Here is a 14,198-nt window from a genome sequence, read left to right as displayed (position 1 = left end):
TCCTGTATGTGAGTGCACCATGAGTGTGCACATATGTGAGTATATAGAGTCCTGTATGTGAGTGCAGCATGAGTGTGCACATACATATGAGTATATAGAGTCCTGTATGTGAGTGCACCTTGAGTGTGCACATATGTGAGTATATAGTCCTGTATGTGAGTGCACCATGAGTGTGCACATACATGTGAGTATATAGTGTCATGTATGTGAGTGTACCATGAGTGCGCACATACGTGTGAGTATATAGTCCTGTATGTGGGAGCACCATGAGTGTGTACATACGTGGGAGTATATAGAGTCCTGTATGTGAGAGGACCATGAGTGTGCACATACATGTGAGTATATAGAGTCCTGTATGTAAGAGCACCATGAGTGTGCACATACATGTGAGTATATAGACTCCTGTATGTGAGTGCACCATGAGTGTGCACATACGTGTGAGTATATAGAGTCCTGTATGTGAGAGCACCATGAGTGTGCACATACATGTGAGTCATGTATGTGAGAGCACCATGAGTGTGCACATACGTGTGAGTATATAGAGTCCTGTATGTGAGAGCACCATGAGTGTGCACATACATGTGAGTATATAGTGTCATGTATGTGAGAGCACCATGAGTGTGCACATACGTGTGAGTATATAGTCCTGTATGTGAGAGCACCATGAGTGTGCACATACGTGTGAGTATATAGAGTCCTGTATGTGAGAGCACCATGAGTGTGCACATACATGTGAGTATATAGTGTCATGTATGTGAGAGCACCATGAGTGTGCACATACGTGTGAGTATATAGTCCTGTATGTGAGAGCACCATGAGTGTGCACATACGTGTGAGTATATAGAGTCCTGTATGTGAGGGCACCATGAGTGTGCACATACATGTGAGTATATAGTGTCATGTATGTGAGAGCACCATGAGTGTGCACATACGTGTGAGTATATAGTCCTGTATGTGAGAGCACCATGAGTGTGCACATATGTGAGTATATAGTGTCATGTATGTGAGTGCACCATGAGTGTGCACATACATGTGAGTATATAGAGTCCTGTATGTGAGAGCACCATGAGTGTGTACATACATGTGAGTATATAGACTCCTGTATGTGAGTATATAGTCTCCTGTATGTGAGAGCACCATGAGTGTGTACATATATGTGAGTATATAGTCTCCTGTATGTGAGTGCACCATGAGTGTGCACATACGTGTGAGTATATAGAGTCCTGTATGTGAGAGCACCATGAGTGTGCACATATGTGTGAGTATATAGAGTCCTGTATGTGAGAGCACCATGAGTGTGCACATATGTGAGTATATAGAGTCCTGTATGTGAGTGCAGCATGAGTGTGCACATACATGTGAGTATATAGTGTGCACATACATGTGAGTATATAGAGTCCTGTATGTGAGTGCAGCATGAGTGTGCACATACATGTGAGTATATAGTGTGCACATACATGTGAGTATATAGAGTCCTGTATGTGAGTGCAGCATGAGTGTGCACATACATGTGAGTATATAGTGTCATGTATGTGAGATCACCATGAGTGTGTACATATGTGAGTATATAGAGTCCTGTATGTGAGTGTACCATGAGCGTGTACATATATGTGAGTATATAGAGTCCTGTATGTGAGTATATAGAGTCCTGTATGTGAGTATATAGAGTCCTGTATGTGAGTATATAGAGTCCTGTATGTGAGAGCACCATGAGTGTGCACATATGTGTGAGTATATAGTGTCCTGTATGTGAGTATATAGTGTCTTGTATGTGAGAGCACCATGAGTGTGTACATATATGTGAGTATATAGAGTCCTGTATGTGAGAGCACCATGAGTGTGCACATATGTGAGTATATAGAGTCCTGTATGTGAGAGCACCATGAGTGTGCACATACGTGTGAGTATATAGTGTCCTGTATGTGAGTATATAGTGTCTTGTATGTGAGAGCACCATGAGTGTGTACATATATGTGAGTATATAGAGTCCTGTATGTGAGAGCACCATGAGTGTGTACATATATGTGAGTATATAGAGTCCTGTATGTGAGAGCACCATGAGTGTGCACATACGTGTGAGTATATAGAGTCCTGTATGTGAGAGCACCATGAGTGTGCACATACGGTGAGTATATAGAGTCCTGTATGTGAGAGCACCATGAGTGTGCACATACGGTGAGTATATAGAGTCCTGTATGTGAGTGCACCATGAGTGTGCACATACATGTGAGTATATAGTGTGCATATACATGTGAGTATATAGACTCCTGTATGTGAGAGCACCATGAGTGTGCACATACATGTGAGTATATAGACTCCTGTATGTGAGTATATAGAGTCCTGTATGTGAGTATATAGAGTCCTGTATGTGAGTATATAGAGTCCTGTATGTGAGTGTACCATGAGTGTGTACATATATGTGAGTATATAGAGTCCTGTATGTGAGTATATAGAGTCCTGTATGTGAGTATATAGACTCCTGTATGTGAGAGCATCCTGAGCATATGGAGAGTCTATGAATGAACAGCCGGGACACATTGTAATAATAGTCAGCAGTTCGCGGCCAGTCTCCACCTCTTCTTAGTTTAACCTATAACTGCCAAGCTCCATTACATCTAACAGCACACAGTGGAGTGACTGGCTTCATGAGCGCATTAGGATGTGATCAGAGGGAGAGCAGCCTTCCTCCCACCACAAGCCCCTGTGTTACACACCAAGTGCTGACACTGGCAGCTCAGGGGAGCGCAGACGCTCATCAGCACTACAAACTTTGCACTTCTCTTGGCTCCAAACTTCTTTGAGCTACTAAGACTCCAACCTCCTGGAGGGGATATTCATCCATCGGAGTGATGGCACAGCGTTACTGCACCCTGGGATGCTTTCTAGGTAGGCAGCAAGTGTGCCTGATGTTGTAGGACTACAATGCCCAGCACAGGTTCCTTCTTTATTGTGATTGCATTGGGGGTTCAGCATCAGATGTAGCAAAGTATAACCAACACTGATAAAGTGCTGCAACAAAAGCCATTGAAAAAGGCAACCAAACATTCTGTGCTGCAGCTTATTGGTCATTTTTTTTAATTGTCAAGTTAAACTTTGCTACCTCTGTAAATGGTCAGTAGTGAATGTTCAGAGTTTTTAAGTCCTACTACAACTGCAGGTTTTCATGTTGATTAGGAATCTGGATGTCAAAGTTGCAGCTTTTTTATTTCTTTTTTTTATCATTTGTATCAATTTTGACTTTCATGATTTATGATTATGACTTTGTATCAATGTTTGATGGTTTTACATTAGGATAAAGTTTGTTGTCAGGATAAAAAGATGTCACCAGACTGGCTAGATAAAAGAAGTGACTGCTACTGAGAGTTGTCAGCTGATTTTAGTGACATATAGGACCAGCTGTACGGATGTAGCAAAATTTAACTTGACACTTAATGAGTTGCATATATAGTTGCAGCCAACTTTTAATTGACTCTTACCATAATAAATGCCATTGAACAGGTGGCTATAACTGTGTATTTTACATAGAAATGATTAACCTGACATCTAATATGTCGGGTATACGGTTGTAGCAAACTTTAAATGTATTTTTTTTGAATGAAATGTTATGTTTTAAGTGTTAATTTGATGTTTGCTGCCTCTGCATATTCAATATATTATGTGTCAAGTTAGCATTGCTACATTAAGTGCTATATTTACTTTTTCAATGGCATATGTTGTTTTATGTGTCAATTTGAAGTTTGATGCAACTATGTATATAACATATCAAGTTAAGTTATACATTTGCTACATCTCTATTTTTCCAAAACTAAGAGAACTTTCTGTAAAGAACTTTAAAAACTTTCTTACTGTATACTAATGTGTAGAAATACAGATGGAGCAGAAGCGAACTGAGTAAAAAACAGCAAGAATGTGTGATAAGCTGCCAAACGACAAATTCAGCGCTACTATTCCACATCTCTACAGGCAATTCCAAGAACATTGGGAGGAATTTATCATAAGGGGAATTTTTGACGCCACTTTTCTGGCAGCTTTTCTTCCCTTCTCCAGTATGAAATGCAACAAGTTTATCAAATGTCACAGAACGCTGATACATTTGTTACAACTTTAAAGAGCACCTGCGCTTTCATTACGGAGCGCTCCTGCTCTGTCGGACGTTTCCGTCTCTTCCCGGTAGCTGAAGACGGCCCCATATAGCGCTATATGGGGCTGGCTTCAGCTGCCGGAAGGAGCTGAAAACGGTTGACGGAGAAGGGGCGCTCCGAAGTGAAAGCGCAGGTACTCTTTATACATGTCTAGCGCTCTTGAGATGTGAAGTCACGCTGTACGCCACCCAGCTACTGAAATGACATTGTGACACATTTCACAACTTTCTAAAAAGTCGCAGGTCTTAAGTCTGTCTAAAAACTGCGCTCTACTCAAACCCTTCCCACTTTGTTAGACAGTTTTGAAAAGTGGAGTAAGAAGCGTAACATCTGCTCTTTTCGGCACAAATTAATAGTAACTTTGTCTAAACTTAACTGCCAAAATCGGCACAATATATGCCAGAATTATGGCGCACCCTTTATTAATGTACCCCAGTGTGTTTAGATACTATTTATTGTCACGACTTATGGCAGTGTGTTTTCATACTATTTGGGTGGGTGCAAAAAGTTCCTAAAAGTGTTTTCAATGAAGGGGTGTAACACAGAGCCATCATAAAGTGCAACAGATTCAATAACGAGGCACAACATTTTTGGCACTAAATATTGATGTGTGTTGATGAAACTCCTCCTGTGTTTGCAACTGACTTGCATTCGTGCCATGCTATTCCTCTCTGTTATCATTTCTTTCTAATGTAGTGTGAGTTGGATATAGATGTAACAATAGTGGTTAGCAAACCCACTGCAAAGCTGCTAAAACTGCTTCCACATGAAGGAAATCGGTTTCATTAGTTGGATTATCTATCTCAAATCAATCTTATCTCATGACTATCTATCTATCTCCTATCTATCTATCTATCTATCTATCTCCTATCTATCTCTCTCATATCTACCTATCTATCTATCTATCTATCTCATATCTATCTATCTATCTCATATCTATCTATCTCATATCTATCTATCTATCTCATATCTATCTATCTCTCTCATATCTATCTATCTCATATCTATCTATCTATCTATCTCTCTCATATCTATCTATCTATCTCATATCTATCTATATATCTATCTCATATCTATCTATCTATCTATCTATCTATCTATCTATCTATCTATCTATCTATCTATCTATCTATCTATCTGTCTATTCACTTGCAGAAGTGGGAATGATTTCCCCCCTGTAGGATCATCGCTATCACTCCCACTAGTGTGGCACAGTTACTTACTCGGTATTTCATACACTGTGAACTATGAGCCGGCATCAGTAAGAGAAGCGTATTAAGAGGTGCAACCCTGTTAATACACTTGTTACATCTGGTAGCACCTCCATGCACGAGACTGAAACCTCTGCCAGCTCCAAGTTGTAATGTACGCCAGTTTCTGGCATCAATCTGATGGGCTGTGTGTTGCAATGCCCCCTTTTTACCCGGTCCAGTTCACTTTTAGTGCCTTGATAATGATAAGTATGAGAACACTTGTCAAATGAAGGACAAATCTTCCCTCCATTGCCACTTTAGAGGTCCCTCTGCATTGGCGTGGGGTCATCAAGCAGACTGCACAGAAGACTGTAAGATCCTTACCCATTAATGTATAATTCTTGTCTGTGGGTCTATGCATGTTCATTGATAGAAATGTATTTCAAGCCCTCACAGCACAGTTACAGTCGTTTCTTGGATATCGGAGCCTAATTGGGAAGGTTTATGTTCCACTTCATTATGTAGCATCCGTCATTGACTAAACGGCGTTTCCCAGTTCCCAGGAACTGTTACCTTACAGTTAGGAGATAGTTGTAGGAGAACTTTTTTAGCAGTTACCTTGCTGGTAAAAAGTTGTGATGTTCAGAGGCTACGTTGGTTGAGCGTATAACAAGCGCTGGTCTGAGGGCGGCAGCCTGATGGCTTGTCACAGTTTATCTATGTAGATAACAATAATGTATATACAATCCAGGCCACATGGTCATGTTGCACTGAGAACCCTTGAGTTAAGCCCCTTTTACACGACACAATTATCGTACAAATCACTCATTAGATCAAGTAGTTAGCGTGATAATTGTGCCGTGTGAACGCATGCAATAAAGACCGATCAGTGATTAATCTTTCATACAGACTATAAAATGATTGTTGGGCTCCCACTGCATCATTCCTTGTAAGCCGGCCCGGCCTGTTCACTATGAATGGAGGCGGGCAGCCCAGAACGATCCCTAGCCCATTCCACCTCCACTCACTAAGTGATGATTCTCTTGTGCAAAATCACCGAAGCGACAAACAGTGAATCAAGAATTTACCAAAATTGTTGTGAGCGCCAAAATTTGTGCTACATTCTGTTGCAGTAGAACACAGTAAGGTTGATGGACAATCACTGAGTGGCTGAGGATCCCAAATAAGAGGGACGATTTCTCCTACACCACAGCAAGGGCCCAGGTGAAAGTGACTTCAGCTATAGGTGCTGCAGAGTACAAGGACTACAGCTGAAGGGGAGATGCATCTGCCTGTACAGTGGGAAACTGCAGCAACAGAGAAGGACCCAAGGCTGGGAGTGAAGCGGCTAACATGTAGAGGGCGCCCCTTGTTACAGTACAAATAGATGATGGCAGAGATCTCTGTATTGTCCCCTGATATATTATACATAATTATTAGGTCGCCCCTCAGCCGCCCTTTTTCAAAACTAAATAACCCCAATCCTGATAACCTCTCTGGGTATTGTAGTCCGCCCATTCCATTTATTACTGTAGTTGCCTCCTTTGTACCCACTCAAGCTCTGATATGTCCTTCTTGAGTACCGATGGCCCAAAACTGTCCACAATATTCCCTGTGTGGTCAGACCAGTGACTTGTAAAGAGAAAGAACAATGTTCTCATCATGCGCCCCTACACCTCTTGTGATGCAGCCCATGATCTTATTTGCCTTGGCAGCAGCTGCCTGACACTGGTTGCTCCAATTAAGCTTACAGTTAACTGATTTCCCCAAGTCCCTTTCCATGTCAGTGTTACCCAGTAGTTTCCCATTTAGGGCTTATTTACACAGGCGTCAGTGTTTTTACGTTCGCCCGCCGGCTACGTAAAAACGCGTGAATGGGTGCACAAATCTAACATTTGTGCACCTATTCAGACGGACCTGGCCCGGTTCATACACGCTGAGCCCGCAATGCCACTGGGCTCAGCTAAACTGTCTCCCCCTTCCCTCCCCCTCACCATCTCTCAGCAAGGGAAAGAGGCGGAACAGGGCGGGAGCTAGTGTGCTAAGCTCCTGCCCCCTATTTGCCCCTTGTTGCAGCCAGCAATGGGAGGGTGTGGGGCGGAAGCGTAGCAACTAGCCCCGCCCCCATCCCACCCCCTCCTATTGCAAACAGCCAGCAAGGGGTGGAGAGGAAGAGGGAAGGGACACGGTGCTAAACTTCCTCCCACCTACCTTCTCTGGCAGCTGTCAATGGCTCCCATAGGAGTCTATGCAGCCGCTGCCGGCATAAAAGCACCTGGCCGAAATGCAATATCTTGGCCGGGCACTTTTACGCCACGAAAATACTCTTATGTGAACTGATGCATTGTAAACCTGGCCGATATACGCTCCTGTGAATCCAGCCTTAGTGTATAATGGTGACATGTACCCCCTCTGCCCATGTGTATAACCTTACATTTAGCAGTGTTACACCTCATTTGTCACTTTTCTGCCCAGAATTTATATAGATGTATTTGCAACCATATACAGATCTATATGTAACCATATACACATCTACATGTAACCGTATACAGATCTATATGTAACCGTATACACATCTACATGTAACAGTATACAGATCTATATGTAACCATATACACATCTACATGTAACCGCATACACATCTACATGTAACCGTATACAGATCTATATGTAACTGTATACAGATCTATATGTAACCGTATACAGATCTATATGTAACCGTATACAGATCTACATGTAACCGTATACAGATCTATATGTAACCATATACACATCTATATGTAACCGTATACAGATCTATATGTAACCGTATACAGATCTATATGTAACCATATACACATCTACATGTAACAGTATACAGATCTATATGTAACCATATACACATCTACATGTAACCGTATACAGATCTATATGTAACCATATACACATCTACATGTAACCGTATACACATCTACATGTAACCGTATACACATCTACATGTAACCGTATACAGATCTATATGTAACCGTATACACATCTACATGTAACAGTATACAGATCTATATGTAACCATATACACATCTACATGTAACCGTATACAGATCTATATGTAACCATATACACATCTACATGTAACCGTATACAGATCTATATGTAACCGTATACAGATCTATATGTAACCATATACACATCTACATGTAACCGTATACAGATCTATATGTAACCGTATACAGATCTACATGTAACTGTATACAGATCTATATGTAACCATATACACATCTACATGTAACAGTATACAGATCTATATGTAACCATATACACATCTACATGTAACCGTATACAGATCTATATGTAACCGTATACAGATCTACATGTAACCGTATACAGATCTATATGTAACCGTATACACATCTACATGTAACAGTATACAGATCTATATGTAACCATATACACATCTACATGTAACCGTATACAGATCTATATGTAACCGTATACAGATCTATATGTAACCGTATACACATCTACATGTAACAGTATACAGATCTATATGTAACCGTATACACATCTACATGTAACCGTATACAGATCTATATGTAACCATATACACATCTACATGTAACCGTATACAGATCTATATGTAACCGTATACAGATCTATATGTAACCGTATACACATCTACATGTAACAGTATACAGATCTATATGTAACCGTATACAGATCTACATGTAACCGTATACAGATCTATATGTAACCATATACACATCTACATGTAACAGTATACAGATCTATATGTAACCATATACACATCTACATGTAACCGTATACAGATCTATATGTAACCGTATACAGATCTACATGTAACCGTATACAGATCTATATGTAACCGTATACACATCTACATGTAACAGTATACAGATCTATATGTAACCATATACACATCTACATGTAACCGTATACAGATCTATATGTAACCGTATACACATCTACATGTAACCGTATACAGATCTATATGTAACCGTATACAGATCTACATGTAACCGTATACAGATCTATATGTAACCGTATACACATCTACATGTAACAGTATACAGATCTATATGTAACCATATACACATCTACATGTAACCGTATACAGATCTATATGTAACCGTATACAGATCTATATGTAACCATATACACATCTACATGTAACAGTATACAGATCTATATGTAACCATATACACATCTACATGTAACCGTATACAGATCTATATGTAACCATATACAGATCTATATGTAACCGTATACAGATCTATATGTAACCATATACACATCTACATGTAACAGTATACAGATCTATATGTAACCATATACACATCTACATGTAACAGTATACAGATCTATATGTAACCGTATACACATCTACATGTAACCGTATACAGATCTATATGTAACCATATACATATCTACATGTAACCGTATACACATCTACATGTAACCGTATACACATCTACATGTAACCATATACACATCTACATGTAACCGTATACACATCTACATGTAACAGTATACAGATCTATATGTAACCGTATACAGATCTATATGTAACCATATACACATCTACATGTAACAGTATACAGATCTATATGTAACCGTATACAGATCTATATGTAACCGTATACAGATCTATATGTAACCATATACACATCTACATGTAACAGTATACAGATCTATATGTAACCGTATACAGATCTATATGTAACCATATACACATCTACATGTAACCGTATACAGATCTATATGTAACCGTATACAGATCTACATGTAACCGTATACACATCTACATGTAACCGTATGCAGATCTATATGTAACCATATACACATCTACATGTAACAGTATACACATCTACATGTAACCGTATACAGATCTATATGTAACCGTATACAGATCTATATGTAACCGTATACACATCTACATGTAACAGTATACAGATCTATATGTAACCGTATACAGATCTACATGTAACCGTATACAGATCTATATGTAACCATATACACATCTACATGTAACAGTATACAGATCTATATGTAACCATATACACATCTACATGTAACCGTATACAGATCTATATGTAACCGTATACAGATCTACATGTAACCGTATACAGATCTATATGTAACCGTATACACATCTACATGTAACAGTATACAGATCTATATGTAACCATATACACATCTACATGTAACCGTATACAGATCTATATGTAACCGTATACACATCTACATGTAACCGTATACAGATCTATATGTAACCGTATACAGATCTATATGTAACCATATACACATCTACATGTAACCATATACACATCTACATGTAACAGTATACAGATCTATATGTAACCGTATACAGATCTATATGTAACCGTATACAGATCTATATGTAACCATATACACATCTACATGTAACAGTATACAGATCTATATGTAACCGTATACAGATCTATATGTAACCATATACACATCTACATGTAACCGTATACAGATCTATATGTAACCGTATACAGATCTACATGTAACCGTATACACATCTACATGTAACCGTATGCAGATCTATATGTAACCATATACACATCTACATGTAACAGTATACACATCTACATGTAACCGTATACAGATCTATATGTAACCGTATACAGATCTATATGTAACCGTATACACATCTACATGTAACAGTATACAGATCTATATGTAACCGTATACAGATCTACATGTAACCGTATACAGATCTATATGTAACCATATACACATCTACATGTAACAGTATACAGATCTATATGTAACCATATACACATCTACATGTAACCGTATACAGATCTATATGTAACCGTATACAGATCTATATGTAACCATATACACATCTACATGTAATAGTATACAGATCTATATGTAACCGTATACAGATCTATATGTAACCATATACACATCTACATGTAACCGTATACAGATCTACATGTAACCGTATACACATCTACATGTAATAGTATACAGATCTATATGTAACCGTATACAGATCTATATGTAACCGTATACAGATCTATATGTAACCATATACACATCTACATGTAACCGTATACAGATCTACATGTAACCGTATACACATCTACATGTAATAGTATACAGATCTACATGTAACCGTATACAGATCTATATGTAACCGTATACACATCTACATGTAACAGTATACAGATCTATATGTAACCATATACACATCTACATGTAACCGTATACAGATCTATATGTAACCGTATACACATCTACATGTAACCGTATACAGATCTATATGTAACCGTATACAGATCTACATGTAACCGTATACAGATCTATATGTAACCGTATACACATCTACATGTAGCAGTATACAGATCTATATGTAACCATATACACATCTACATGTAACCGTATACAGATCTATATGTAACCGTATACAGATCTATATGTAACCATATACACATCTACATGTAACAGTATACAGATCTATATGTAACCATATACACATCTACATGTAACCGTATACAGATCTATATGTAACCATATACAGATCTATATGTAACCGTATACAGATCTATATGTAACCATATACACATCTACATGTAACAGTATACAGATCTATATGTAACCATATACACATCTACATGTAACAGTATACAGATCTATATGTAACCGTATACACATCTACATGTAACCGTATACAGATCTATATGTAACCATATACACATCTACATGTAACCGTATACACATCTACATGTAACCGTATACACATCTACATGTAACCATATACACATCTACATGTAACCGTATACACATCTACATGTAACAGTATACAGATCTATATGTAACCATATACACATCTACATGTAACCATATACAGATCTATATGTAACCGTATACAGATCTATATGTAACCATATACACATCTACATGTAACAGTATACAGATCTATATGTAACCGTATACAGATCTATATGTAACCGTATACAGATCTATATGTAACCATATACACATCTACATGTAACAGTATACAGATCTATATGTAACCGTATACAGATCTATATGTAACCATATACACATCTACATGTAACCGTATACAGATCTATATGTAACCGTATACAGATCTACATGTAACCGTATACACATCTACATGTAACCGTATGCAGATCTATATGTAACCGTATACTGGGCTCTGATGTTAATTTACATAATTTTGTAATATTAATATTTTACTGTACAATCCTCCTACCAGGTCAATAAGAAATATATTTTAAAAATAGAGCCCAATACTGCCCCCTGTGGTACCCCACTAGTAACATTGACCCCTCCAATACTGCCCCCTGTGGTACCCCACTAGTAACAGTGACCCCTCCAATACTGCCTTCTGTGGTACCCCACTAGTAACAGTGACCCCTCCAATACTGCCCCCTGTGGTACCCCACTAGTAACAGTGACCCAGTCAGAATCTGTACCATTAATAACCCCCCTCTGCTTTCTATTACTGACCAGTTACTTACCCCCTTACACACGTTCTCAACCAGACCAAGCATTCACATTTTATATACCAACCTTTTATGTGTCACAGTATGAAACGCTTTGGAAAAATCAAGATATACAAGATACAGTCTAGAACTTAACTCCTCGTGGAAGCTCATCAGGTTGGTTTGACAGGAGTGTCCCCTCATAAACCCATGCTGATGTGGAGTTATACAGCTATTTTCCTTGTGGTACTCCAGTATAGCATCTCTTAGAAACCCTTCCAACATTTTACCCACAGTATAAGTAAGACTTACTGGCCTGTAGTTCACAGGTTTAATTTGGCCCATTTTTGAATATTGGCACCACATTGGCTATGTGCCAATCCAGTGGAACAGACCCCGTCCCTATAGAGTGAAATATAAGAAATAGCGGTCTGTCTATCATATTACTTAATTCCCTTAGAACCGGTGGGTATATGCCATCAGGACACAGCGATTTCTCTATTTTATTCTTTATAGGGTGACTCTGCACTTCTTCCTGGGTTAGACTGGAGATATTTATTGGAGAGTTTACTTTATCACTATGTATCTCATCTGACATTTAATTTTCCCCTGTCAATACGCTGGAAAAAAAACTATTTAACAGATTTGCTTTATCATCACCCTCTGTAATTTTGCCCTCATTACTGTTTAACCCCTTGAGTGGCACGCCCGGAAAATTTCCGGGACGAGCTCCACTGCTCATAGCAACATAGCCCGGAAGATTTCCGGGCTATGTATCACTATGGGAGCTGCAGAGCACAATGCCACAAGCTGTGGCAGTGTGCTCTGCCTGCACAGACCCACAGAGAACAAAGCAAGGGCTTTGAAAAACCAGCAGAAGATATTGCAGATACGCCTGCAATCTCTTGCTTTGTTTACAGGTTGCCATAGAGACCATCGGCTTGTCAGAAGCAAGCCGATGGTCTCTGTGGCAGGGAGAGCTGGTTGTTAGCTGTCAGAGGACAGCTAGGTACTAGCTCTTACAGCAGAGATCAGAGAAAACCTCCGATCTCTGCTGTGTTAACCCTTTACATGCTGCAGTCTATGTGACTGCAGCATGTAAACGGCTGTCACCATCGGACCCCCGGAATGTGATCAGGGGTCCTGATGGGTCCCTGTGGAAGTCCCCTAAAGGGACAAAAAAAAAATTTAAAAAAAAACAAAAAGTAAAAAAATTATAAAAAAAATTATAAAAACACTTGTCTCCCTTTACTTTGTAAAAAATCAAAAATACAATCACACATGTGGTATCCATGCGTCGTACTGACCCAGAGAAGGAAGTTAATACATTATTTAACCCCTTAATGACATGGCCCCTTTTTTTCTTTTTTCCCCAT

At 39.0% G+C, this 14,198-nt stretch overlaps 1 protein-coding gene across 1 annotated transcript in view; it reads left to right on the top strand.

Annotated features, from left to right (window-relative positions):
- The first annotated feature begins 2,637 nt into the window (after nucleotides 1–2,637).
- The window catches only part of APCDD1L (APC down-regulated 1 like), a 59,031-nt gene continuing 47,470 nt past the window's right edge, over nucleotides 2,638–14,198 (top strand). The window contains exon 1 of the mRNA XM_066585846.1: nucleotides 2,638–2,886. Coding sequence (XP_066441943.1) covers nucleotides 2,850–2,886 — 37 coding nt within the window. The 5' untranslated portion in view covers nucleotides 2,638–2,849. The remainder of the gene's footprint in view (nucleotides 2,887–14,198) is intronic.

This window comes from Eleutherodactylus coqui, chromosome 13, assembly GCF_035609145.1.
Source record: "Eleutherodactylus coqui strain aEleCoq1 chromosome 13, aEleCoq1.hap1, whole genome shotgun sequence".
NCBI lineage: Eukaryota > Metazoa > Chordata > Amphibia > Anura > Eleutherodactylidae > Eleutherodactylus > Eleutherodactylus coqui.
The sequence above is the reverse complement of the archived record's forward strand: the minus strand, read 5'-3'. Positions and strand labels throughout refer to the sequence as shown.